This window comes from Leuciscus leuciscus, assembly GCF_965113295.1.
Source record: "Leuciscus leuciscus genome assembly, chromosome: 13".
In the NCBI taxonomy this organism is placed as follows: Eukaryota; Metazoa; Chordata; class Actinopteri; order Cypriniformes; family Leuciscidae; genus Leuciscus; species Leuciscus leuciscus.
Genome location: NC_138737.1, coordinates 17,646,298 through 17,672,381, shown reverse-complemented (window position 1 = coordinate 17,672,381; position 26,084 = coordinate 17,646,298). Strand labels below are relative to the sequence as shown.

Below are 26,084 nucleotides of genomic sequence, written 5' to 3'. Positions count from 1 at the left end.
CAGTGTAAACACGATTACAATCAAAAGTTCTCTTCAGTATGACCCTCATTAGCTTGAAAGGCCGTCGTCTGCCTCTACAGTCAAATCTCAATTGCCTCATTCAACTAATGTTAATCAACTAATGATTTATATATCCTTTAAGTGCCATTGAGATTTCCTAACATAGTGTGCTGATTTTCATACATCACATCAGGTATACGTACAGATTACCTTTGTGGAGCCTTTCTTTGATGACTATGAAATGAAAGACCGCCTCACCAACTTTGAGAAGAACTTCAACCTTCGCCGCTTCATGTACACTACGCCGTTCACAAAGAGTGGGCGGCCGCGGGGGGAACTCAATGAGCAATACAAGAGGAAAACCATCCTAACCACCATGCATGCCTTCCCCTACATCAAGACACGTATCAACGTCATTCAGAAGGAGGAGGTAATCACAACAACCCTGGTCTGCTGCATCTGCAGTAGTAGTTTGATAAAAGAATTTGATAGACTAATTGCTCAATCAATCCCCCAACACTTTTTTTTATGTTTTCAGTTTGACCTCACGCCCATCGAGGTGGCCATTGAGGACATGCAAAAGAAGACTCGAGAGCTGGCTGAAGCCACGCACAGAGAGAAGCCAGATGCTGTGATGCTTCAGATGGTTCTGCAGGGATCCGTCACAGCCACTGTCAATCAGGTCTGAAACTTGAATGTACACTTTTACCCTTCACTAGTAACTATTCAGAGCTGTGTAAAAAGCCCTCTAAAATGTATGCTCTGGTAAAACATCTATTTATGATATATTAGTATATCTTATATAATTATTAAAAATGCTATGTTATTTTATTAATTCTTTTGTAAAAAAAATAAAAAATAATGTGAATATATATATTTTTTTATTTTTTTATATATTTTTTTATAAAATAATTAATAAAATAGCAAGGATGCGAAAGTGACTGTAAAAAGAAATTTTTATTGTTACAAAGGACTTTTATTTAATAATTGGTGTTCTTTTGAACTTTCTATTCATTAAATAATCCTGGTTATTCCTCAAAATATAAAAAATGTTTTCAACGTTGAAAATAATAAGAAATATCTCTTGAGCACCAAATGATTTTTGAAGGATAATGTGACACTGAAGACTGGAGTAATGATGCTGAAAATTCAACCACCATCAGAGGAATAAATGATATTTAAAACTATATTCAAATAGAAAACAGTCATTTTAAATTAGTAATAATATTTCACAATATTACTGTTTTTGCCTTAGGGAGCTAAAATACTTCTTTCAAACGCATAAAAAAAAATAGGACCGACTCCAAACTTTTTAGCGTTAATGTATATATGGCCACGTACACACTCGAAAGTTTCAGGAGTGACAACCTCATTTACATGCGGGAGTGAGTCCCCTAAATTATCATTCCATGTGTGTACGGGACACAACTCGCTCCCAAAATGGTGATGATTGACACCCTGGTAACCAAAGCAACGTTCTGCCATCTCGTGTGTTTGGTATCCTCTATTCTGACCAAAAAATATTACAGCGACAAAAGACTCGTTATATTCATCAATTTTAACTAAAGCACAATTGACGTATTGCCATGTCCACTTATTATAGGTGTTATATCAGAATCAGAATCAGAATCAGAAAGAGCTTTATTGCCAAGTATGCTTGCGCATATGAGGAATTTGTCTTGGTGACAGTAGCTTCCAGTACACATACAATACAAAGTGACAAGACAAGTGACAAGTAACAGGTATAAATAAAAAATAAAATAAAAAAATAGAAAAAATAAAATAAAAAGATTATAAATTATAAATATATATAAAGTTATAAGGTGCTATAAGGTGCTATAATGATATGGGGCTTGTTGTTTAAGCTTGGCTCATTAAATAATCGAGTTTACGGAGTTATTAAAGTGAGCAGGTACGGGCTGCGATATTTTGGTCTTACTTTCAGCATAAAGCATTTTGGAATTGTTTTGGTTTATTATGGGCTTGTTCACTGTTCTTCTAGCACTGATCTGGCAAGAGGAATGAGTCAAGGCTTGTTCCACTTTCCCTGTGATTTCTGTCGCACAACTCTGAACGAAATTCAATGACTTCAAGGCTGTAATGTGATTGGTTATCAAGGCACACATGATCAAAGTTAGCCATTACGCTTTCTCCAATGGTAGAGCCACGGACCCTCGTATCTCCCAATAATAACTCCCTCTCTGACTGTAGAATTTTTGTAAGTGCGGTTTTCACTACCTGCATTTAATTCCGAGTTAAGAGTTAAAAGAGTTAATTCCGTTTTAGAATGTGGTTGTCACTCCCATAAATTACTGAACTGTGAACATACTAAACAGAATAGGGGTTATGCGGAACGCCCAACGTTCGAACCGGAAAACAGGTATAAGCATTTCCGGTTTGCACTACCTTACGCATCTGCAGCAGTAGGTGATCTCTGAGGTAACTTATTTTTCGCTTTTTTAGAAAACAAATCTTATTTCTGTTTTAATTAAATGTCACGAATGCTTAAGTATCAGAAATTTTTTTTTTATAAAAAAAATAAAATGCAGTCTTCATTTGATTGTTTTAATCGTCTGCAAGAAAATATAAAAGGTTAAACTACTATGATAGCATACAAGTCTAAACTAACTTACTGATAGTTAGCTAACTCTACACCGTTAGCTACACCTACAACCTACACCATTAGCAAAAGCTACATACTAACTTACATACCTTCATAATCATGAATAAATGAGGAGGCGTAAAACTTAAATCCTTTATCTAACGGAGTACTCGGGGCTCTGGAAGTCCGTTTAGCAATACGATGTACATCTGAAATGGATAGAATGGGTAACTCCTGTAAACACCAGCTATAAAAGGTCGCCATTCCTACGCTGTGTTTACCTCAGTAGCTGACTACCGGAAGTAGTTATATCTGTTTTGTAGAACCCGGAAGTATGTTGCGCATAACCCTTATTAAGCAGTAAATGGTGAATTGACAACTAAATGTATTTTCAATGTGTATATATATATATATACACATTGAAAATACATTTAGTTGTCAATTCACCATTTACTGCTTATGTATTATTAATAAATATAAAAAATAAAAAAAGTCAATTATTTTGAAAAATTATTTTGCTGATTTCAAATAACCATCAATGGGGAAAGATGCTTTTTGCGTTCAGATGATGTAGTTACTGCATGTACCAGCAGAGGCTAATGAACCCATGCTAACCAACCAACCAAACTTTGATCCCTTGACATAAATACTGGCTCAGTCACTTTTCCAGTCACTCAGACTCCTTCCATGCCTCTTCTACTGCTGATGTGGTTTTTGAATACTTTAGGTAATGTGAGTACAGTATAAAAGAGTAATGTAAATTTTAGGGTTGCAAGCATTCATAATGATGCTCCCGGCGTCTCTGTATTTATAGTGATGTCTGAAGCTCCAAAGTGACAGTTTACAACACCAATCAAGTTTAAAACATATCTAAATCCTGTGCATATGGCTGCGGTTACGTGATAAATGCCCTCTGGAGAAACAACATACAAAGAGCGCGGCAATGCCTCTGCTCCTGGCTCCACAGTGACATCACTCACACAAAGACTTATTCATGATCTTTCCCTTATGTGTTGACTTTACCTTGTGGCCTCCAATGGATGAAGCATTCATTTTCTCCGTTAGCGGTGTGGGAGTGAGGGGGGGGGGCTTTTCTTTCCTTTTCTCACTCTTGTGTGTCTCTGCAGGGTCCATTGGAGGTGGCCCAGGTCTTCTTGAATGAAATCCCAGCAGACCCCAAGCTCTTCCGTCATCACAACAAACTTCGTTTGTGTTTCAAAGAGTTCATACTGCGGTGAGTTGCCGTTTCCAGTGGAAAAAGAGATATGCACACAAACTTTTCAGTGAAGTATGATCGAATGAAGCAAGTTTTCTATCGTAGGATCAAAGCAAATATGGAAGTGTCTTTATTTTATAGTGATTGGTTTGTTTAAAGTTCTTTATTTGAAAGTTCGCTGAAATACGTGGGCGAAAGACACCCGAGGGGCTTTTCTGCAAGCGGAGAAACCCCGTCTTAATGTCACCCAGCTGCATTTGTTTTGCATAATCATCATAATGTTTAAACCAAGACTCGAAACGAATTAAGATTTTGAATACAGTGATTCTTTCCCAAGATGTATACAGTTTTTATGGAAATATTACATATTGCTTTTTACAGACGGAATAGTTCATGCTGGATTCTGGGCCTTGATTGCTGCCAGCGTGCAGACAAATATTTACTGTAATTTAAAATATGTTTATTTTTCTCCATAATCCAGCCAAGCTAGCACAAACCTTCTCTAGCCAAGTTACTGTTATTTATGCCAAGACGTTAGCCTTTTAATTCTATAACTAGACCGTTTAAGATATATTTTGAAAGGTATAGAGCCATTTAAAATCAATTTTAAAAGTAGATCTAGAGCACATTTTCCTCAGCGTTGCTTTTGTGACTTTGTTGTTGAGCAAGTTTTTGGGGAATAAAACTTAATTGTCGAGTTTTCTTATCAAACTCATTTGTTTATTTCTGTCCAAATGCAGATAATTGCACCAATTATTCATTGTCTGGTGCTCGGCTGTGCTTGTTGTGTTGCTAATGCTGTTGTGATTGCGTATCTGCAGGTGTGGAGAGGCTGTCGAGAAGAACAAGCAACTCATCACTCCTGATCAGAAGGAGTACCAGCAGGAGATGAAGAAAAACTACAACAAACTGCGAGAGAATCTGAGGCCAATGCTGGAGAGAAAGATACCTGAGCTCTACAAGCCCATCATCAAACCTCGCATCGAGAATAGGTACACCCATTAGTGGTATACTTGACCTTAGACTCAGCAATCAGTGAATGATGGAAATATTCTCTCGTGTTCAGTAGTACTTCCATAATTGCTGCTATAAGAATAGCTCACCCCCCAAAATGAAGATTTGTCATTATGAACTACTTTGCTTTTATAATGATATGTTGGAGACTGTTGTATGGAAAAGGTTTATGCAAAGATTCTTTAAAACAAATTTTGGTCACACTTTAGTTTGGGGAACACATATTCATGAATAACTATGACTTTTGCCTCAAAGTCCCAAGTCACTGCATATTAATAGTTAGTAAGGTAGTTGTGAAAGCTGCCGTCGGCAAGTCTGGCAGATTGGGTCGATTAGCCAAAATTTTGAATGTTTACAACTCTCATGCCCCTCCCCACTACCAGCGAGCACCCTCCCATCGAGGTCGTGCTCGTCAGTGCGTCACTGTGCGTGTGTACCTGATTTTCTGTGAACGCGTCCGTCTCTTCAGCATCTGTCAACACCATGGACTCGGAGGTAGGCTGCCCTGGCTAATCTATCCATAGATAGCAATAACCGAGGAATTGGAAGCTTGTTAGTAGATTTTCTCTCCGCCATCACGCTTCATGCAATCTCCAGGCGAACTTCAGGCGTGGCGTGTGCATGTGATATTAACGTGCGCGAGTGAGGGGGGATCTGTGGCGTGTGCACGACCTGTGATTGACAGTCAGATCTCACACCCCCCTGCGCTGATTGGACCTGATGAAGCGGGAGCGCTGGATTTTTGCAAAACAAATAACACGCTCCAGGTGGAGTTAGAAGCTCGGGTTTTTTTCTAAAACCACCTTATTTATGTTGTTCTGTCGGATTATAGTGTCGATTACACTGAATATGATCAAAAAAATGTTGCCGACGGCAGCTTTAAGTTTAGGTATTGGTAAATAAGGAATGTAGAATATATGATCATGCAGAATAAGGCATTATTATATTATATCATATTATTATTTATAAGTACTAATAAACAGCCAATATCCTAGTAATTTTAGCAGTAAAATTAGATTTTCCATACAACAGTCAGTAGTCTAAAGTAGTGTGTGTATGTGTGTGTATATATATATATATATATATATATATATATATATATATATATGTATATGTATGTATGTGTATATGTGTGTGTGTGTGTATATATATATATATATATATATATATATATATATATATCTCAAAGTTTGGGGTCGAAAATATTTGTTTTATGTTTTTGAGAGAAGTCTGTTGTGCTCACCAAGACTGCATTTATTTAATCAAAAATACAGTAAAAACTAATTATGTTAAATATTACAATTAAAACAACTTTTTTGTTTGAATATATTCTAAAATGTAATTTATTCTTCAATGCCACATGATGCTTCATTATGAAATGAAATAATTTTATGAAATAACTATGACGTAATTGTAACATTTCTTATTATTATCGAAGTTAAACTGTGCTGCTTAATACTTTTGAGAAAACCACAATATTCTTTGATAGAAACATATAATATAATATTAATATAATTTGTATTAATTAAATATGTATTATCTATTAATTAATACCTTCAGTAATGACATAGTGAAAGATATCTCAAATTAGAGAAAGGAGTTGACTTTGGTTATCGGTTTTATATATATATATATATATAGATATAGATATAGATATTAGATATATAGATAGATTATTTATAGATAGATTATTAAAATATATAGATTATTTTTTGACTTATGATAGCAGTATCTGGGTCTATTCTTGCATTATAAACTATAATTCAGTGGCGGCGTTCGCCATTTTCTGTATATGCAGATAAATCTGTATAGAGCTGGATCCATGAGATGCTTTATATACAGGAGACAGGACAATTTGAGGGTTGCACAATGCCAAACATTGATTGTGTGAACGTGGTCAATGTGAGCACTCATATTGCACAGTGCAGCTCTTTTTGTGGAGATATTTCATTCTAACATTGCAGTCACTGCTTAAGCTCCTGTTCCCTCTTGTGTTTGTAACAACAGGGATTCCTTCAAACGGCAGAGCCTCCGTCGGACACAAGATGAAAATTCATGATGTCAAGAGAGCGTCTCTAGAGGATATCAAGGGAAGGATGTTGCAGTGTGCCAGGAAACAAGAGCTTCGTCAGCTGATAATTAGATGACTCGAGCAGAGTTTCATGCACAGTGTTAAAAGCCCCTGAAAATATCCTAGATTGTTGTATTCTGTATGCTGTATATATATATGGAATTGATTTTCAGGGATTTAGAACTTGCATTATTATTTGTTTATAATTGTTTTTAGAACAAAAAACCTTTGCCAGTCACTTTTTTTTTTATTACTTGTTTTCTGGTTATGATGTTAATCTTCCTTAGTATGTTACAACATATTGTATTTTTAACTAATACAATAATTGTTACACGTTACATGTTAGGAAAAAACCTACAACCTTAAATGAACTGCTTCAAGAACGAAAGCCTGATCACTATTTAAAAGCAACTGAGAGCGTCAAAGGTGTAAAAAAACGACAGTTAAGATGCGATAATGGTATAAAACAGATCACCTCTTCATTTGTACGTTTACATAGCTAATATAGTTTAAATCATGATTACTCTATTCCTTTTTTTCTATGTATATTGTAATTGTAAGATTGATTGTTTTGTATATATAGTTATATTTTATTTATAGAGAATATTTAGCTCCTATTCCATTATTAAAATGTGACCATATCCGATCAGAATAAAAGTAAAGCAGGTTTACAGAGACAGAAGAATCTGTTAAAAAGGGCAGAGAAAAGCACATCAAATGTTTACCTTTTCCTTTTTCCAAATGTTAAATAAATAAATGTAAATGGTGTCAAATTTATTTCTTTGGTTCATTGATAAAAATATTCCAGTAAACAATTGAGTCATTCTTCTCAAATAGTTTTTCCCTTTCTCATTTTTTCAAGTGCACTGCACATAAGCTCTGTTGTTTCTTTCTGTTTTCAGTGCTTCATTCTGTCTGTTACACATTACTCTGAAAACTATGAGAACTGTGTGTTGGTTGTAAGTGCATAGGTCATTACAATTTCAACTTGGTTTTCTGTCTGAAAGCACAAATGACTAAATACTGTGTACATAAATATTTTTGCCAATAAACTTAATAAAAAGCCACATGCTTATAACCTTTTGTGCAGTAAGATTATGTTATGAAATATTAATTTGACTTTTGATAGCAGTATCTGGGGTCTGTTCTTGCATTATAAACGAATTAATTGGCGTGGTTCGTCAATTTCCATAAACAGTATGCAGACAGGACACAGGTAAATCCTTATGAGATACAACACAGCTTGCTGGCGCTGCGTGATGACGTACATCACATGAGACGGCGGTTCAGCGGCTTTTCAAGCGTTGTAGAACTGTCACAGGGAGGAACAGGTTCGTGAAACAACTCTCAGTATCTATACAATTATTTTTAGCTTTTATTGCTGCGGTACAAAACAGCTATTGCAGTTTATTGTCAGTTGCATACTTTTCTGTGAGAAAATCTGGAGAATCAGAAAAGAAAACAAGGAATAGAGATTTAAAGCTGATTTGTTGAGAAGCGCCTTAAACCTGTATGGATGTCATAGTGTAAAACAGTGGTTCTTAGTTCTGGTCCTGAAGTCCTCTAGCTCTGCACAGTTTGGTTGTTTCACTTTCACTACTTCACACCCTTCTATGATCCACACATACTATGGGTTTTGAAACTTCTGTTAATAAGTCTTATTATGTTGCGTTAAATAGAGTCGTTTATTTGCGACGTCAATTTGTAGGTTGTAGGTCAATTTGAGTTATTGCACACAGTAATACCATAAAGTCACCATGAAATCAAAATTGTTTGTTTTTTAATATAATATTGCAGTATTTATTATAAATTATCCGTGCACATCATTATTTTTTAAAAGTTGTGTCCTCTCATAATCTTTAATCAAAATAACTTCCCTTCTCTGATGACGTGTTTACTGGCGTGAGGGCGGGACAACCTGTCACTCACATCAGGGCAAACCCCAACCGTCCAATCAATTCCCAATAGACAAAATCAAGTCCCACCCTACATTATTTTTTTTTTTTCTTATTTGAGAAGCAGCTTCACTACATCACAATAGGGAAGAAAAACTATCGCAACATCTGTTTCATGCAGAAATTCACAATATCTATTTTCTAAATGCATGTTGTTGTAAACGTTTCATACATTCAATTTTAAACAAAATGTCATAACTCAATCTTCTGGTGAAATGACACAGTGCATTCTCCAATTATTTAGGGCCGGTTTACACGGAACATGTTTTTTTGCAGTTGAAATGAAAGAGCCAGCTAAGTTGAATGGAAAAATGCGCAAGGTTTAGTGACGCGTTTTTGAAAAGTGGAAGAACTTACCTTAACTTGAGCGCCGTGATTTGAGAATGCCATGTGCGAAAAGGTGTGAGAACAACAGGTAGAGCCATGTTTACATTGAAAAACAATGGAAAAGTAGTGCAGTGGAAATTCAAAATGTGTTTTGTGTGAGTGAACGGTCCCTTATTCTGCTTAAACTCTGTCACTTTCTTACAATCGACTGCAACCTTCTATCCAGTCATCAGCTATATACAACAAATTTCACAACCATTACAAAAGTATGTTCTACAGTATGAATGTATGCAGTGTGAATGAAATCTGAAAATAGTGCCATGTCTTCATTGTCATGTGACTTAAGTCTTAAGGGATCAGTTGCATTGCTTCACTGCCATTTACAACTCCTTTCCCATTAGTCCAGGTGATGTGAAAATTATGTTCACTTTTTCATAAAAGCATGAAACTTGGTACACATGTACAATTTGCGGCCCTGAACATTTTCAGAAATGGAGCCATTGCAAAAATGCCTCGTGGCGGCCATGGCTGCCATTTTGCTTTCCGCCATAACTGAATTATGTATTTTGTATTATATCTCCTGAACCAAACATGATAGCATGGAAAATTTGATGTCTGTTCACCACTATGTTTTGATAGTCAAGGATTTCAATGATACCATATACCACTTTATAAACTGTTCAGGTGAGTAGTTAATGGTGAATTTAGTGACGTTGTGAGAAGGATTACAATGAAATCGCAGTATCTGAGAATGTCATCTGAAGCTGGGGCCACACTAAAAGATTTTTAAAGTCTTATATTTTCAAAATAAATTAAGAAATTTTTTATGAAATCTGAGAGCTGTCTCACTCCTTCATAGGCTGCTATGCAATTTCATCTGCCAGCCCAGAAAAGTTAGTAAAGACATCGTTAAAATAGTCCAAGTGACTAGAGAATGCTTTTTGTGCACAAAAATAACGACTTTATTCAACTATTCTTTTTCTTCTGTGTGGGTCTCTGAGTGAGTTCATGTAGTGTAACAGCGCAGCACTTGGGTTGTACGTCAGAACCTAGGCTCACTATTGGCCGACGCTGGTCATGTGTGTGAATAATCCGCTTTACTCTGATGTACGTCACAATATGGAATGAATGGTCTGTAACTACTGTCGTTTCATCGCAACTTTAAGTCACTGTGTTTTAACCTAAAAAGTTGCTTAGATATTGCTATATTTGGACTACAACTGTGGGTTGTGTTATTTGTCAAGGACAACACATCCTTTTTAATATATGGTGTAGAAGAAAACGTAACAGTAATGTTAACTAGTAACTACAGACTATGGGCCAGATTTACTTAACTAAACTACTAAGAAAGTTTTATGCTTGATCTACTGACCATGTGCAAATGAAAGAACACAAATGCATCCGGATCATTTCCATAATGACCAACACAATCTACAGAGAGCAGAACGAACTAGCGTCTGGTTTAAGACATGCTTGGGTGTTAAATAATGGCGCAAATACCAGTAAATTGACTAGCGCAAACCTTACTAAATCACCTTGCATGATTCATTTAAATACTCTTCCATAAAATTCTGCGTCTGAAAGTGAAACTCCTACATAAATGCATATGCAATAAGGTCAGCCCAAAAAATAACTGTCTTAAGTAAATCTTGACCATAGCTTTTTAATGCCAAAACAGGGTTTGGGCTGGTGCAAGCTGTTAGTAAATCTGTCCCTATGTAGGCTATTACTCGTAAATCAAAATCACCCATTATAAAAACCCACTGTGACTGAAAAACCTTCCAGGTTTTAGGGCTACAAACTGAAAAGCTCTAAAGAAGATATCCAAAATGTGCAGTGCTGGGTTAGGCTACTCCAGAATTGAGAAAAACTGCTTTGAAAGAATGAATATGAATGGATTGCCTATTGTCATCACCTAGAAAGTAGTATTTATCTTAAAGGGTTATTTACAGTGTTTGATGGAAGTGTCTATAAGTGAGTGATTTAATACCTAATTATGGGCCTCTGGTTGTAAATTGTCACTTTAAGAACCACTTACAGTATTATATTTCCCATTTGCACCGAAAGAGAACACAAGTGTACACTTCAAGAGTCTGAAGGGGAGTTTAATCTACTCTTTAAATGTCAGCTCAGTTACAAGACAGTGAAATACTGAAACATTGCTCTTGTTCTTAGTAAAAATCTTTATTTTGATAGTTCACAAATAGTATAGACATGAACTTTTCCATACATCAGCAAAGTTTTAGTTTAAGTTATGTATGTGTGTGTGTGTGTAATGGAAAGTGTTCACACACACACACACACACACACACACACACACACACACACACACACACACACACACACACACACACACACACACACACACACACACACACACACACACACACACACACACACATACACACACACACACATACACATACACATACACATATATATATATATTGTTCAAAATAGTTAGCATGTCACACTGCATGAAATTTCATGTCAACTACCCATGTAATTATTTCGGATAGTACTGAATAATAGAATGTATGATGGCCTGGGGTTGTTTATGCTATTCAAGAGGTCTATCTTAAGTATCAGTATTGCTGCTTAATGGTGAGATTGTATATTTACCTTTAATAGATTAATTCAAGTAATATTTTCTTTAACATTTATAATTACAGGCTATTAAATGCCTCAGGACCAGATGCAGACTGAATAACGAGTGGATTTTTTGTGAGAGCCCGAATAATTTTTTACAAATCGCATTCTGTTAACATTATTCCTAATGATATTTCAGTCTGGTTTCAAGATCTGTTCCTGCTTAAAGAACATCCCCATCAGTTATGGAAAGTAACCCTGATGTTGATCTGGATCCTAATAAAGATGACCTGCCCCTGCGGGCTAACACCAACCATATGCTCGTCCGACACTATGTGCTTGACCTCACTGTTCACTTTCAAAGGAAGGTCATTGGTGGCAGCATTGTTCTGTTTCTGGAGCCCGCTATTGGTTCCTGCAAGCAAGGTGAACCGGGATCTGTATCAAACACAGAGGCGCAAAACATATCTCAGGTGACATCTAAACATGACGTAAGTTCTCCCATCACACCTGAGCCAAATGAGTTGATATCCCCTGAGGAACCATCACGATTGAGTGGAGGAAATGATGTCAGTGATGTCTTTTGGGGTGATGATAGTGAAGAATTCACCTTGGTGCTGGATTGTTGTGACCTGATGGTGTCAAAAGTGGAGGAGCTGGATGTAACTACAGTATCTAATTTAAAGAAACTTGACGTAGACCATCGGTATGCAAACGCGGATCATCCGTCATCCAGTCTGGTACAGAGGCTGGTCTCTATGCCTTCAGTCTGCTGGAGATCGCAGCACGAGCTGTACCTTCAGTGCAGCCGTTCCCCTGCCGTCCTAAATGCACAACCTCTACGGTTCCACGTGGACCAGTGGAGTCTTCAGGTCAGGAAGGAAGGGGTTTGCTCCCCTCATGACTTCCCGTCTGCTGTCAGAATCTGGTATGAAACTAAGCCCACAGGTGGTTCTGTGAGGTGGACAAAAGACCAGGATAGCAGGTACCAACCATGTTTATATTTACATGCACCAACAACTAGGCCTGGGTATTCATTCAGACTTATAATGTCCTTTTTGCCGCATCAGCTAATGCTGTAAATTATACACTCTTAAAAATAAAGGTCTTTAATTGGCATCTATGGTTCAGTGAAGATCTTTTAACATCCATAAAATCTTTCCAATCCACAAAATATTATTTATAGTGAGAAAATGGTTCTTCTTCGTGCTAAGAAAAAAAAAAGTTCACTTAACCCTCAATTTAAAAAGTTACTCTGGGCAAAAATGTCTGTGTCAAAAAACTGTCTTAAAAATGTGAAGCTCATTCTCATTTTAAAGAAGACCCTTGGCAGATTATTGATGAAATAAAAAGAAAAAGTTTAAAAAGTCGAACCAAAAAAAGTTCAGAGTGATTTATGAACATTATTTTATATAAAATATATATTTTATGAAACATTTTGTACTCTAAAACTGCTAGAAAATCAAAGCCATCAGTCTAAACAAGTTGTGTTCCAAATTTGAGGTTGATATCTCAACAAAAAGAAATTGCTTTAAATAAGAAAAAATAAAACAAATTTTCCCCGTTAGATGCCAGCAAAGCTTCACTGGCACACATAGTGGTTGAATTTGTGATTTGCACTACAGTAGAGTTTCTCTCTCTCAAATATTACATGCACACAGTTTTTTTCTTACACGCATACAAACCACACTCTGACATTCATACCAGCACACCCACACAATTATAGCTGCATAATTTATCAAAATGGCTCTATAATATCCATAAGAAAACAGGAACAAAGCTAGTAAATTTTTTAATTTTGAAGCCTTGCCAACAGAATGAAAGTAGTTTGTATAGTTAAATGGCTATTCAAAATAAACTGGGATTAAAAGTTTTAATGGGTTTCAATTGGGACTTTTTTGTTCTTAAGGTCCTGAGTGTAACTACCTATATAGTGTAAAATAGATTTATTAAAGGAAATGGGGGTGAAATAGTAAAATTCCAATAAAAATGCACATTTGTGCCAACATTTATGCAGTCGGCATTAACAAAGACAAAATTATAAATAAATAAATAATAATAATAAAAAAAGGACAAGGGTTAATAACTGTTTAAAGTCTCTTTTATGGCACAAAACCCCTCTTTTAAAGAGTGTAAAGGGAACCCTCCTGGTACATTACAGGAATATTTCTATTTTTTAAATTACACATAAAATTCCATCAATAAAAGTAATGACAACAATGTTAATTCAGTGAAGCATTCGTCAGATTGATTCAAACAAAAAACTCTAAAGTTCGTGAATCTTTTGAATGATTCATTAAAAGGATTGGCGTCATTTGTTCGTGAATCGGACAACACTGGTTGCGCTGTATGTTTTTGATTCACTAAAGAGAACGGTTTAAAAGAGTTATTTGTTCATGAATCAGACTACACGGATCAAGCTGTAAGCCATGCAACCTGCAAAAATGTTTTCTTGGTATTGTTGTAACAACCTTATTTTTATCTTCTCAGATTCTTTTTTTATCTTCTCACATTCTCACATCTCAAAGCTGCGAGGCTTTAGATTTAGCACCATCTCTGAAAAGCATAGCAAGAAACATAGCAAGTATATTTATACCCATCCTTATCATTTAGATGCTGTGTATATACCATGGGCTCGCCCATCAACAACAGAGCCCTCTTCCCGTGCCAGGAGCCACCTGTTGCCATGTCAACGTGGCAAGCATGTGTGAGAGCTCCGTGCGATTACACCGTTCTTATGAGTGGGGAAAATGAAGCCTTTTCTAAGCCTGCAGAGACAGGTACAGTTGAAACCCTAATTCAGCTGTTTATAATCACGGAGGTGTAATTTAGTGCAATCATTTTAATATGGAAAATTCTGAAGTCTTTTCTCTACTCCGTTCAGGTTTTCTGCAGTGGGATTATTATGTCACGATGCCAATGCCAGCCTCTACCTTTACCATAGCAGTAGGGCAATGGCTAGAGGCTGGAGTAAACGTTCCCAACTTTGAGGTGGAAAAGACAGACGAAACTTGTGTCAAAGTACCAAGGTAGGCTATGTTGTTCATGTGATGTGACTAAGTGTAAGTCTAGAAAAAAATATTGACTGTTCAGGCTTTTTTGGAGATTTTGGAGATCTTCGGTAGCTTATTATTTTGGCAAATTTGACAGTTTTTAAGATTTGAAAATCTCCCAATGACATTGATACATTTTCATTCAATGCCACAAGAACAAGAGGTATTACCACATTATTAACAACATTAAAGTGTTAGTTCACCCAAAAATCTAAACCCATTAAGGCCTGTTCACACCAAGGACGATAAAGATATAGTTCTAAAAATCTTTCTCAATATTAAAGAATAGCCGCCTCCACACCACATAACGATAATGTCACAGATAAATTATATTTTTGGAATCACTTTCAGAACGATTTTATCCAGCCAATGCACGATAAAAACATTGACAGCCAATCAGATTCCATCCTGCTGTAACAAGCTCTGTATTAAAGCTTCAGACAAGCACGCGCTTAGAATAAACAGAACGATATTGCATGAGAAATTCAGTTTTATTATTTAATACAAATTTATATCAAATTTAACAATTTAATCGAGTTTTTAAAATGTAATCAAGTGAAAATACAACATTAATTTACAACAAAACATTGCAATTTTATTTTTTTGTCAAATAAGATACTGTACAACAGTGTATAAATTTAAAACATGGATGAAAAAATATCTTGGTTGTATGATATTTCTTAGAAATATTAATATTATTATTATTACTTTGAGAAGTACATTTTAGTATACAGTAGTGATATATTTCAGTCATCATTTCTTGAAGTTAATCCGAACTTTTATTTTGACGGGTTGTCGTGAAAATGTTTCATTTAGTTTCAGTGTGTAACTGACGGTAGTTTTTCTCAAATTAAACGGTGAAAAGCTTGTAAAGTGACTCTCAAAGCTCAGCTTTGGAGGTGAAGTTTATGTGATCAGGTCTGCACATATTGAGACGGTATAGACGCTGAAAACACCGTGAGCGTCACATGTGAGTGAGTTTGTGTATCAGACAAAACGCACCGTTCATTCACACAGAAATCACTGTTTAGTATTAGCGACATACACTGACTTGCTGATGTCGCGTTTTTTCCTGCTGTGTGATAGGCTGTTAGATTAATCCATGTCGAGTACAAATGTCCATAGTTTATCGTCGTTATCGACGTAAATTTTATCGCGAGCTCGATAATATCAATTTTTCCGCGAAGCCCTACTTTTAAAACATGTTTCCACTGCTTTTTTTGTTTGTTAATTTTGTTTTTAGTTTGTTCCAAAGGTGTATGTATAATTTAAAGTATTTTTTTTTATGTGATAAATTTGGTTTGCAAAGAGTTCACTTCTATAGTAACGTATATTCCTTATAAAATAAATATGGAAAAAAGTGATTATGTTTATTACATTCCAATAATATACACACATCTCTATCATACATCCCGGTTTTCTGTTTAGATAGGTTTCCAAATACTTTCCAAAGTAAAAACAGTGATAAAACAAATGCAGAATTGTTTCTTTTTAGGTAGTGATGACATTGATTAAATGTCACAATATTTGCATATTATATTGCTAATGGAATAATGGTCTTAATTATTAATTCATAGTTAGCAGCTCTCACTTTTGTGTGTCTTGGTCTTCCTTTTCATCTATCTGCATACTGAATTGTGATTGGACTTGGGTTCCTTGCATATAGTAGTGACTCTGTGTTGATTCTTGTTTACTATATGCTGAATCAAAGCCTACAACTAATACTCTTTATAGTGTATTCTGCGTTAATATTGGCATATTTCTCTGTTTTGCAGTCTTTCTTTGGACAGCGCTGATCAGCAATATGTTTGCTCCCACGTGGATTATCCCTGTCGCTTCATGCTTAGCGCTGCTAGGACACAGACTGTTATTCCTCACCGGGTATTTGCCCCACCCTGCCACCTGCAAAAGGCAAAGGATATGGTTCTACCCCTACTGCCTCTCTGTATGACTGCAGCTCACTCTCTTCTTGGTGTCCATCCATTCTCACGTCTAGATGTGCTCATTGTTCCCTCAGGGTTCTCCAGTCTGGGCATGGCCAGGTAAGTGGTGCATTTATCTCAAATGTGATTCTGAAATAATAATATTTTGTTTGATCTGTAGTGTGCGGCAATCATAAATAATGTGTAGAGGTAGAACTGAACTGATCCGTTTTATCCCCTGTTTGGCTACTTAAAGGAATGTCATGATTTACAAATCCCCCCCACTTACTTTCATCCTTGGAATGCAAAAGGAGATGGTTTTTATTCTTTTTTTTTTTTTTTTTTGGCGATTGCAATGAATAAATGTTAAAAATGTTTCAAATCTTTAAAAAGGACAAAATTCTCTATAAATCATGCAATATCATACACGTGGTCCATACAATTCATGCATTTTATTCCAAGTCTTCTGAAGCTTTTTGGTGCATTGTATTCTTTTCATCATTATTGCATGGAAAACAATGACCAGGACATTTTTCAAAAATGTCTCCTTATGTGTTTCATGGAAAAAAGAAGGTCGTACAGATTTGAAACAAAATGAGGATTATTACATGATAATTTCTGGCTGAATTGTTTTGTTTTAAAACATAATTGCAGTTATTTTTCAGTGAAAACAACTTACAGAAAAACTGGTTTTCCCTCTCAGTCTCATGTTAGTTAACACTGCATACGTATATATGTATCAGTAGTATCTCATCAACAGTGGTAAACTAAAACACTGACCTGTCTCTTAGTCTGCAAAGCAGCAGAGGTTTTTAGAAGTGAAACACAGATATCAAGCCATTGCTTGGCAGCTGTTCCCACTGATTCCTTTTGGGCATTGCCCTCCAGCATGCCACATTATTTATGAATTGACCAATTTAAATGCTCTTCTTGGCTAACCATGCTGTTTGTTTAGTAGTCTGGGTGGCTTTAGGTGGTGAGAACCTGTTGGATCTGTTTAAATGGCTGCAGTGAACTCATTTTCCTTACACTGCTCAGGAAGGTCACTGTTCAGGAAATACTCAATGAATCATATGCGTGCACTTTGTTTTTGTTTGTGTTTAAAGTATACCAAGCTCTGTTTTCTTAAAATCATTCCTTAACCAGAATTCGATGTGGAATTTCAGGCATTGCACAATTTTCAGTGAAGCAATTGCTTTGAATATAAGCAAACACTAGTAAGAAAGGTGACCACAGGTCTTCCTGTATTTCCCACCATCTCCTTGTCCAGGAATAAGTATTCCACAGGATATGAGGTCATTACCCAGTGCCCCAGGCTGGTTCCAGCCATTCACAGAGAGAAAATGTCACATTCTAATTAGCACTGGGCATGCATCTTAACAGCGGTCACTCCTGTGTTTTTCTTTTCCTGAATTAGTTACTCCTTTTCTGCTTGAGCTAATGTGATGCACAGGACTCAGGACTGCAGGTTTTTTTTTGGTCTGGAGAGAATTTAGTTAACTCACCGTTTATTACAGCCTGGTTTTAGTAGCCTCCTTGCAAAAACTGCCAGTGGATGACAGAAATATGTCTGTGTGCGAGAGAAACGGATACTCATACTCCCTGTCCTTTGCCCTGTACGGATCACAGCAGGAGACAGTCGGCCACCCCTTCTCTAGGGAATGGTACAGTCCTCCAGGCCATTCTTGAAGCACAAATCAGAGCGAAAAAGAGTGATCAACAAAGTACATTTGGGGCCAGGAGAGGGGTACTTTGAGATGCCGATCCCCCAGGATGTGGGAGAGGATGTGTTGATTATTTCCAGCAACAAAAGCCATTCGCTCCTGGAACCACTTCAGAGACAGGAGCTGTTTAATCTGAAAATTGGGAAGTATGTGGGCCCAAATCCTTGGGGCCAAGCCAATATCTGCTTTTATATCATGCTTGTTCATTTGCAGCTGGGGCTTTGGACATACAAGTGGTGCTGCTGGTGGTTCTCTGGAGGGAAGGAAGTAAAGATTAAGAAGTCAAGAAAGGCCAGGCCTGATAGTGTGCGCTGTGCTTCCTCCCAAATACCCGAATGACTGCTGTCCCAGTGCAGAAAAAAAAACAGCAATCCCACCGGGACGTTATTCTTGGCTCGATTCCTCCGAGTCTTATTCGTGAAGTCCTAGAATCTGATGACAGGCTTTTTGAAGCTTGAGGAAATATTACTGCGAGGAACATCATCACACTTCCATCCTGTGTATGGCTGACCGATCACGTAGGGAAGTTTCTGGGCTGTGACGGCTACGAGGTGATGACGTAAACACAAGATGCTCGTATCGTCAGATCTTCAGAGGAAGGGCACAGCACTTTCCTCAACTTTGAAGGCGCTCACTTTCTGTCCCTTAACACCTCTTTTACGCCACAGCAGGACATAGTTGGAATACTTCATATGCCAGATGTGCAAATATGGGCATCGGCTGCTTTTCTGCGAGACTGAGGGCTTCTGCAGCTTAGAGAAATCTTATTTCATTGTGTTTTCCCACGCTATGTCAATGATGTAAGGTGTTTAGTGACAGTAGGTGGGTAATAGCTTTATTTACTGATGTCTTTTATGTAGAATCCAAAGCTGTATTGTTGCAGCTGCCAATTAAGTCATTGGATTGTTGCTGTATGTTAAGACAAGCACACCACCACCATCAGTAGTGCTTTTGGGAGAGATTCAGATATGTCCACATAAATAATTTGTAGAGAGACAGGTTAAAGGAATTCTGGGATGTTCCTGCTCAATATTATGCATCCAGACGTTCTCATGAGTAATGGCCAGCCCACTTGAAGTGCATTTTGTGTACTTTTACACTGTATAAATAGCTCATCTCGGTCAATTACTTGGCAATTACTCTGCTGCTGAGACTAGCATTTGACCTTATATAGCCTGTTAGATCTGTCTGAACTCTGAGGCGGTTTGGACTGGCACCCGAGGAGAGTGTGGGGTGGGGGGATATGCAGAATCATGCCTTAAAAATCTCACTAGCTCTTCACAGCTTAAAGGAATATTCCGGGTTCAATACAACTTAAGCTTAATTAACAGGGCAGATGGCTGTTACAAAGTTGAATACCACAAATTAAATTAAACCTGCATTTCAACTTCTTTGAGGCACTCACATTGGAAGTAAATGGGGCCAATCCATAAATATTAAAATACTCACTGTCTTAGGATAGCCACAAGACAATAATAATATGTGTGTTAACATGAACTTAGTGTGGGAAAAAATGGCTTACCTTTTCTGTGTAAAGTTATATCCAATTTTATAATTTTGTTGCCATGATGTAAATCCTACAAACCTAAAGCAACTAGAAATTATGATTTCAACGGCTTTACGGCTCAAATAATTTACAAGCTTTAACAGAAGAATAGAAGTGCTTTAACTATTATTAGCTACAGTATACATTTCTTCTTTAAGTGATAATTTTTTTTGCTACATGCTCTTACATTGTAAGTGCCTCAGATTAACCTCTATTTTTATATTCTTCTTTTTTTTTTAAAGAGAAGGATGGACACATTAAAATGATTTGTTATGGTAAAAAACATTATGCATCAAATGCTGTTCTTTGAGCTTTTATTGAACCTAGAAAAGTCAAAATTTGTCTGTCATTCTACTGTGTGAATTATGTGCTCCATCTGGATTTGAGCAGTTTTGGGGGCAAATATGCTTTTCATGTTGACTATTTGTTGGAGGAAAGAGCAGGTGGTATGTTCTGCCCAGAGAAGTAGAGACCTTCAGCCTGGGGGCAACCTACTCTTCATATTTCACCACCTGAACAGGTAGTCAGCAATTGCATAGAAGGAATAAAGAAGAAGTTTGTTTCCCAGAGGTGCTGTGTTTGCTGTTCAAGAGCTGCACTCGCACACGCTTTTTGGTACATATATTACGCAGGGTAGGACAACGTGATTTAGGACTTTGAAGTGATTTTGGTATTCAGCGGAGTTATGATTATGTAAACTCTCCAAAGATTAACAAAACAATATAAAAATTTTACCAGTTTTAGAAACATGCACCACCCACATGCGACAAATTCGGGATTCGAAATGTTTAAGGGCGAATTAATCATCCTCCAAACGTTCTGACTCACCAGAGTATGTTAGATTACAACACCATGAAATAAATGATTGGATTTTGAAGTTCTGAATAACACAGGCATTATGTGGACCAGGGGTAATGAAAAAGCAAAAACGTTATTTAAATGTAGGCTCACATTTTAATATCGGCGAGTTTCTGGCTGCATGAAATGCTCTTATTATAATCAGGCTGTCTCTGCTTTTGGTTGTCGAAATTGGTCAAATATTAGGTTTTTTCTACCGAGTGGGAAGGTCTGATTAGATATTCTGATTGGGCCACACATGAATGTCCCAAACAATGAAGTAGTGCCACTTTTCAGCATTACTTTGGTTTGTAATTGGAGACTCTGGCTCAGTTTTTAGTTTTTTTAGTGGTTACAGGTAGCACTTAACTCATTGTAATATCTATCTAGTACCAAACTCATTTCTTTGCTGACATGCCCTTCCTTTAGACTTAAAATGACCATATGGGGAAAGGAAAGTGGAGTCCCATGGGTGCGGAGTGTAATGTGGACGACGGATGTGAAGCTTTTGGAATGTGCTGGAATAGCCAAGGAGCTCGGAAGGCTGAGATAACACCACTTAAATAGCCCTTTCTCTCGCTCTTTCTTTTCTCTCGCTCTCTCTCTCTCGCTTTACTTTCTTGTTTCACTCCTCTCTGATTGCTGAGTAACCTAAGAAGTGTGTGACAGAGAGCATCTTTCAGACCAGGGGGACTTTGGCACGAAAGATGGCTGTTAATCAAATTGTCAGGGATGAGATGTTTTTCTCTGCCGAGAGTCCACAGAGAGGGTTTTCTGTCCCTCCTTTGGCTGTGTGTGTAAAAAAGCCACCACGAGCAAAAGAATTCAGAGCATGCCTGCACCTGGAGGACAGGGAAGCATGTTTAAAAGGCAGATATATTTCTAGATTTTTGACTTTATTAGGCTGTTTTGAAATCATTAGGTGCTTTTTCACCTTCCAGATCTCCCCGCCTGGACCCACGTGTGCCGTAAATCCCCTCTTCTTTCTTTAAGTGTAAATAAGCAGCATTCCGATTTAGAAAGCAGGTTGTTATTAGTATTACATTCCTGCGTTGTTATCAGCAGCCCTTGCTTCCTTCGTCTCATACTTAACCCCTTTCTGGAAATCCAGCCTGAGTCATATCCCTTTTTTTCCCCGCCACGTCTTCATTGACAGGTTGATTCCAAAAAACTGTCTGCGTTGGTGTGGATGGAGTCTCTCACTCCAGTTTCAGACCAGACTCATATTCTCCACTGTAAATAGAGAGCTATATAAGAAAACAAATGGATTTTGCTGTGTGGGACAGAACGTGCCTCTAAATGAATCAAATCTGTATGGCACAGAGAGAGTTTATTTGGCCCTGGGGCTGATTTAAGGCAGTAGGAGTGGCAGTAGAGGCTGGTAAACTAGAGCAAAGTGTGAGGTGGGGAGCCATTACCCAGCATCCCTGGAGGAGCATCTACCACACGAAAATCCAGAATGGATGAGGCCATTCAAAGACTGGGCAGATGTCCCTGCTATGTGTATACTGAATCACTTGATGACACTGTAATAGCGCCTGCCATTGCGTTTAATCTGATTCTCTGAGCCAAGAAAGCTGCCTTTCTTCCCCCAGACCTCCGACCAGACACAAATATAACAAATCCAAGCACAAAGAATCTTTAGAAGTCTGTTGCACACTAGGAGAGGGTGTTATTGCTAGATTCAAGCTAATCATCCTACCAGTGGAGTCAGGATACAAGCTGGAGAGAGATTTGCAAAAGCACTTATAAACAAGAACAAGAAATTGACACTGGTTAACCAGCTAAAGTCACAATAAAACTTCATTTTATGTAGACTGTTGTCACTGAAATAAAAATAAAAATATATTTTACTGTGTTCTCAAATGTGTACAATGAAATATTACATTAAATAATACAAATACACTTTATGTATTTAATCTTACTTTATGTACAAATGTTTTTTCTGTTGACCTTTGGTGATTTAAGTCAAAAACAACTTTACTTAATTTTTGTGTTGAACGTGTATAGCCTACTGTGCTTCTGATGGCCGGATAGCTGATAGCTTTATTTATTTATTTATTTATTTTATTCAACATTTATTTTATTTCAAGTAACAGAATGTTTTTTTTAATGGTTTTTGTTTTAGTCAACTATAATAATAACCCTGGTTGGCAGAGTTGTGTAATCTGATGCATTTCTGAGTGAAATAGAATATTCAATGAGAAAAAAATGTTGGTTGAGACTTTTGCCATAATTTTATCCATCAGGAATTGATTGTTGTTGTTGTTGTGCGTGCATGCGTTTGTGTGTGTGTGTGTGTGTGTGTGGCTGTGTATATGCATTATTCTTACATTTTTGGGTGAAGCAAAATTTTAAATGAGCTCAAAATATAGAGTGGGTGGATCAGAGGAGACTGAAAAATAAGAGGGATCTATGACATCAGTTGAAAAGAAAAGTTGTTTCAGTGTTGTTATAGTTATATTTTTTATGAAAGATTACAAAGACAAATATATTGTATTAAGAAAGTAAACGGGGTCAAGTTTGATTTCATTTTGTCTTTTTTCAGTGTCCTGCATTCCACACGTGCCAGAATTCTGCATTCTCAACCAATGACTTCACTCATAAGATAGCTTTGAACGTTGGAAGGAAGCTCACATAATGGGGCCTTGCACACTGTAAGCTTTGCATAAACATCTGCTGCTGCTTCTCAGTCCGGATGGTTTTCCTGGCGCTGATGAGCGCCTCCGGCTCGGTTTACGAACGCTCTTCAGCAATCCTCTGTAACGTTAATGTGGAGCAATCAAGTTAAAATGGTGCCATGAGGCACTCTGCGATAAACATCAGCAGCGATGCGAGCGTGGGTCTATTTTCCAGATTTCCCACTCATATGGTAGGTAGAACGTCCACATATGGATTGCATTGTTGTTGTGATCTGCAACAGGCTGCGTTTGCTTCATGGAGCGTGCGCCACAAATCCTGATAGTCTCTGCACTGCAGCGGCCTCTGTGTGTGGGTATTTATTCCCAGGATTTACATGTTTGACACATGTGATCTGTCCTAAAAAGGTCTGGCATGCAAAAAGGAGCCCCACAGGGCCCACAGAGAGAATCACACCTCATTTTGCAGCTCCACAACTTAATCTACAGTCTAGACAGGAATACCACCCATTAAAGCCTGAAAGCCAGGAAGAAAAGGGACTGTGGTAGATCAGGTTTGTTCTGCGAGGTTCTTCCAGGGTTTTCCATCTATAATAAGCTCATGCAATCAGACTGAGGAGAGTGGGAAATTAAATAAGAGACAAAGAGAAAGAATAAGTGCAGGCAGCACATTATGGAGCCACTTTGAGGAGACGGGGGGTGAAGATAAATATGGCTTTGAATGTCTTAAATGGCACTAGCTCATACACTTCTCATTGGGAGTTGCTTATTGCCTAGTGGTTAATGATCTGAATTCAGGGGCATAACTACCCATTTGTTGGAGGCTGGTGCCCTTTAGTGCTTTTCTATCACTGTATGATGTAGTTTAAAAGTGTTCTTCTTACCTTTTCAGCTTTTTAGAGCTACAATGTGCAGTTGTAAAGCAATAATCAATAATTGAGCAACAATCGGTTTTGCTGTCTCAAGTATACGTGATCTAATGCATTGAAGTATTAAATTCACGTACAATTCCAAGGCCAATTATAGTTCAATTAAAATGCATTCATACATAACATTTTCACTCAGATATCGCTAGTAAATTTGATAAATAACTAACAAGATATATAAAATGTGAAATTGTGAAGGATAAAGACTGAAATAATATTTTCTTGTTAAACGGATGCCAATTATCTTTGTTTTATTCAACTTCAAAAAAAGTATTGTACTGGACTAGATAAGGATAAGCATCACTTCGGTATCTAGGTAATTTAGTATGATTTCACAAAAACCAGACTGGCATACATTTTTTAGACAAATGTTTTTAGGCTTTTCTTCTTTTTCTTCTGTTTTTGTTTGTTTTGTTCCTTACAATGAAAGCCAATGGGGTCCAATATTGTTTTGTGTGTTCACAAAAGAAAAATGTCATGCAGGTTTAGAATGACATGATGAGGGTGAGTAAATGATGACATGTCCCTTTAAGCAATTTTGCTTCTCAAGTAGCTTTATCTTGTTATTTTGTATGTTTAAATATTTTTACTGGAAAAAGATAATGTAATTAGGCAGGGTACCAATAAACACAATTAGGCTTATTGTAGATGGGGAATGATTTATTCCCACCAAGTTTTCCTCCTCCATAACTCCATACATCAGAGTATGACTATGATGATGATTTTGCCATGTTTGAAATCTGAACCTTTACATTCCACTTTTAGTGTTTCCTCTGGTAATTACAGGGCAGGTGGTGATATTCTGTTCTCTGATGAAAAGATGTGATTCTTAAATATTTTAGTACAGATATCCTCCAGGAATTCTTGGTTTATTGACTTACATGTGTTTGCTTGTGTGTGGCATCAGTAAAAGAGAACCTGTGTAGTTCAGTCTTGGATGAACTACTGGATCCAGTTTTGGATCCAACTTTTACTTGGATTGTCTGTCTGTCTGTCTGTCTGTCTGTTCAATTTTAGGCAAATCCAGTTATTATTTAATAAGTTGTTGTGTCAACCTTATTCCAATCAGGTTAGAGATTTCTATATTGGGAAACTACTTTCCCATTTTGTGAGAATTATGCATTAGTCGGTCAGTGAACAGACTCTGGTGCTTCACATCTGAAAAGAAGGTTCTGTGGCTACTAAAGAAATCCCTTTTTCCTGGCATTTGAACAGTGTCCACCTTTAAAGAACAAGCTTCTGTTGTTTACCACTTCTCTTTAACAGTGTTGTACATTTTCTGTCATCTATATCTAGAAACAGGGCTTTTTTCAAAGTCCCTCAGCTTTGCTTTAGAGAACTCTTTGGGCACACAGAATCCCGCTAAAATAACATATCGATGACTTCTGGGAACCATAACTGTGTGAATGAAAGGCACACCTGCCACCTTCAACTTAAGAGTCAAGGCCAACCTTTTTTATTGATTTCCTGCTTGTCGCTGTGGTCATTGTGTAAAGAAAGCAACAGTAGGGAAGAAAAAAACTCTTTCCAGACCCAGGCAAGGTGAACGTCTGGCTGAAAAGGTAAAAAGGCATACATAAAACACCTCAGATTATTTTATCAGGTTCATTTTGTGAGGGGAAGAAAAGCGCTCGCGGCTATCTACGACAGTATGTGTCACATT

At 37.1% G+C, this 26,084-nt stretch overlaps 2 protein-coding genes across 7 annotated transcripts in view; both read left to right on the top strand.

The window, feature by feature from the left end:
- Positions 1 to 7,981, top strand: part of dock8 (dedicator of cytokinesis 8) — a 54,361-nt gene extending 46,380 nt beyond the window's left edge. For all 5 annotated transcript variants that reach the window (XM_082188243.1, XM_082188244.1, XM_082188242.1 and 2 more), the window contains 5 exons: positions 194 to 430; positions 539 to 682; positions 3,730 to 3,836; positions 4,640 to 4,810; positions 6,840 to 7,981. In XM_082188243.1, the coding sequence (XP_082044369.1) occupies positions 194 to 430; positions 539 to 682; positions 3,730 to 3,836; positions 4,640 to 4,810; positions 6,840 to 6,891 (711 nt within the window). In that variant the 3' untranslated portion in view covers positions 6,892 to 7,981. The remainder of the gene's footprint in view (positions 1 to 193; positions 431 to 538; positions 683 to 3,729; positions 3,837 to 4,639; positions 4,811 to 6,839) is intronic.
- Positions 7,982 to 8,174: 193 nt separating this feature from the next.
- Positions 8,175 to 26,084, top strand: part of aopep (aminopeptidase O (putative)) — an 84,558-nt gene continuing 66,648 nt past the window's right edge. The window contains exons 1-5 of one of the 2 annotated variants that reach the window (XM_082188248.1): positions 8,175 to 8,234; positions 11,858 to 12,759; positions 14,388 to 14,554; positions 14,659 to 14,803; positions 16,603 to 16,869. In XM_082188248.1, the coding sequence (XP_082044374.1) occupies positions 12,020 to 12,759; positions 14,388 to 14,554; positions 14,659 to 14,803; positions 16,603 to 16,869 (1,319 nt within the window). In that variant the 5' untranslated portion in view covers positions 8,175 to 8,234; positions 11,858 to 12,019. The remainder of the gene's footprint in view (positions 8,235 to 11,857; positions 12,760 to 14,387; positions 14,555 to 14,658; positions 14,804 to 16,602; positions 16,870 to 26,084) is intronic. The other variant, XM_082188247.1, reaches the window with a different exon arrangement.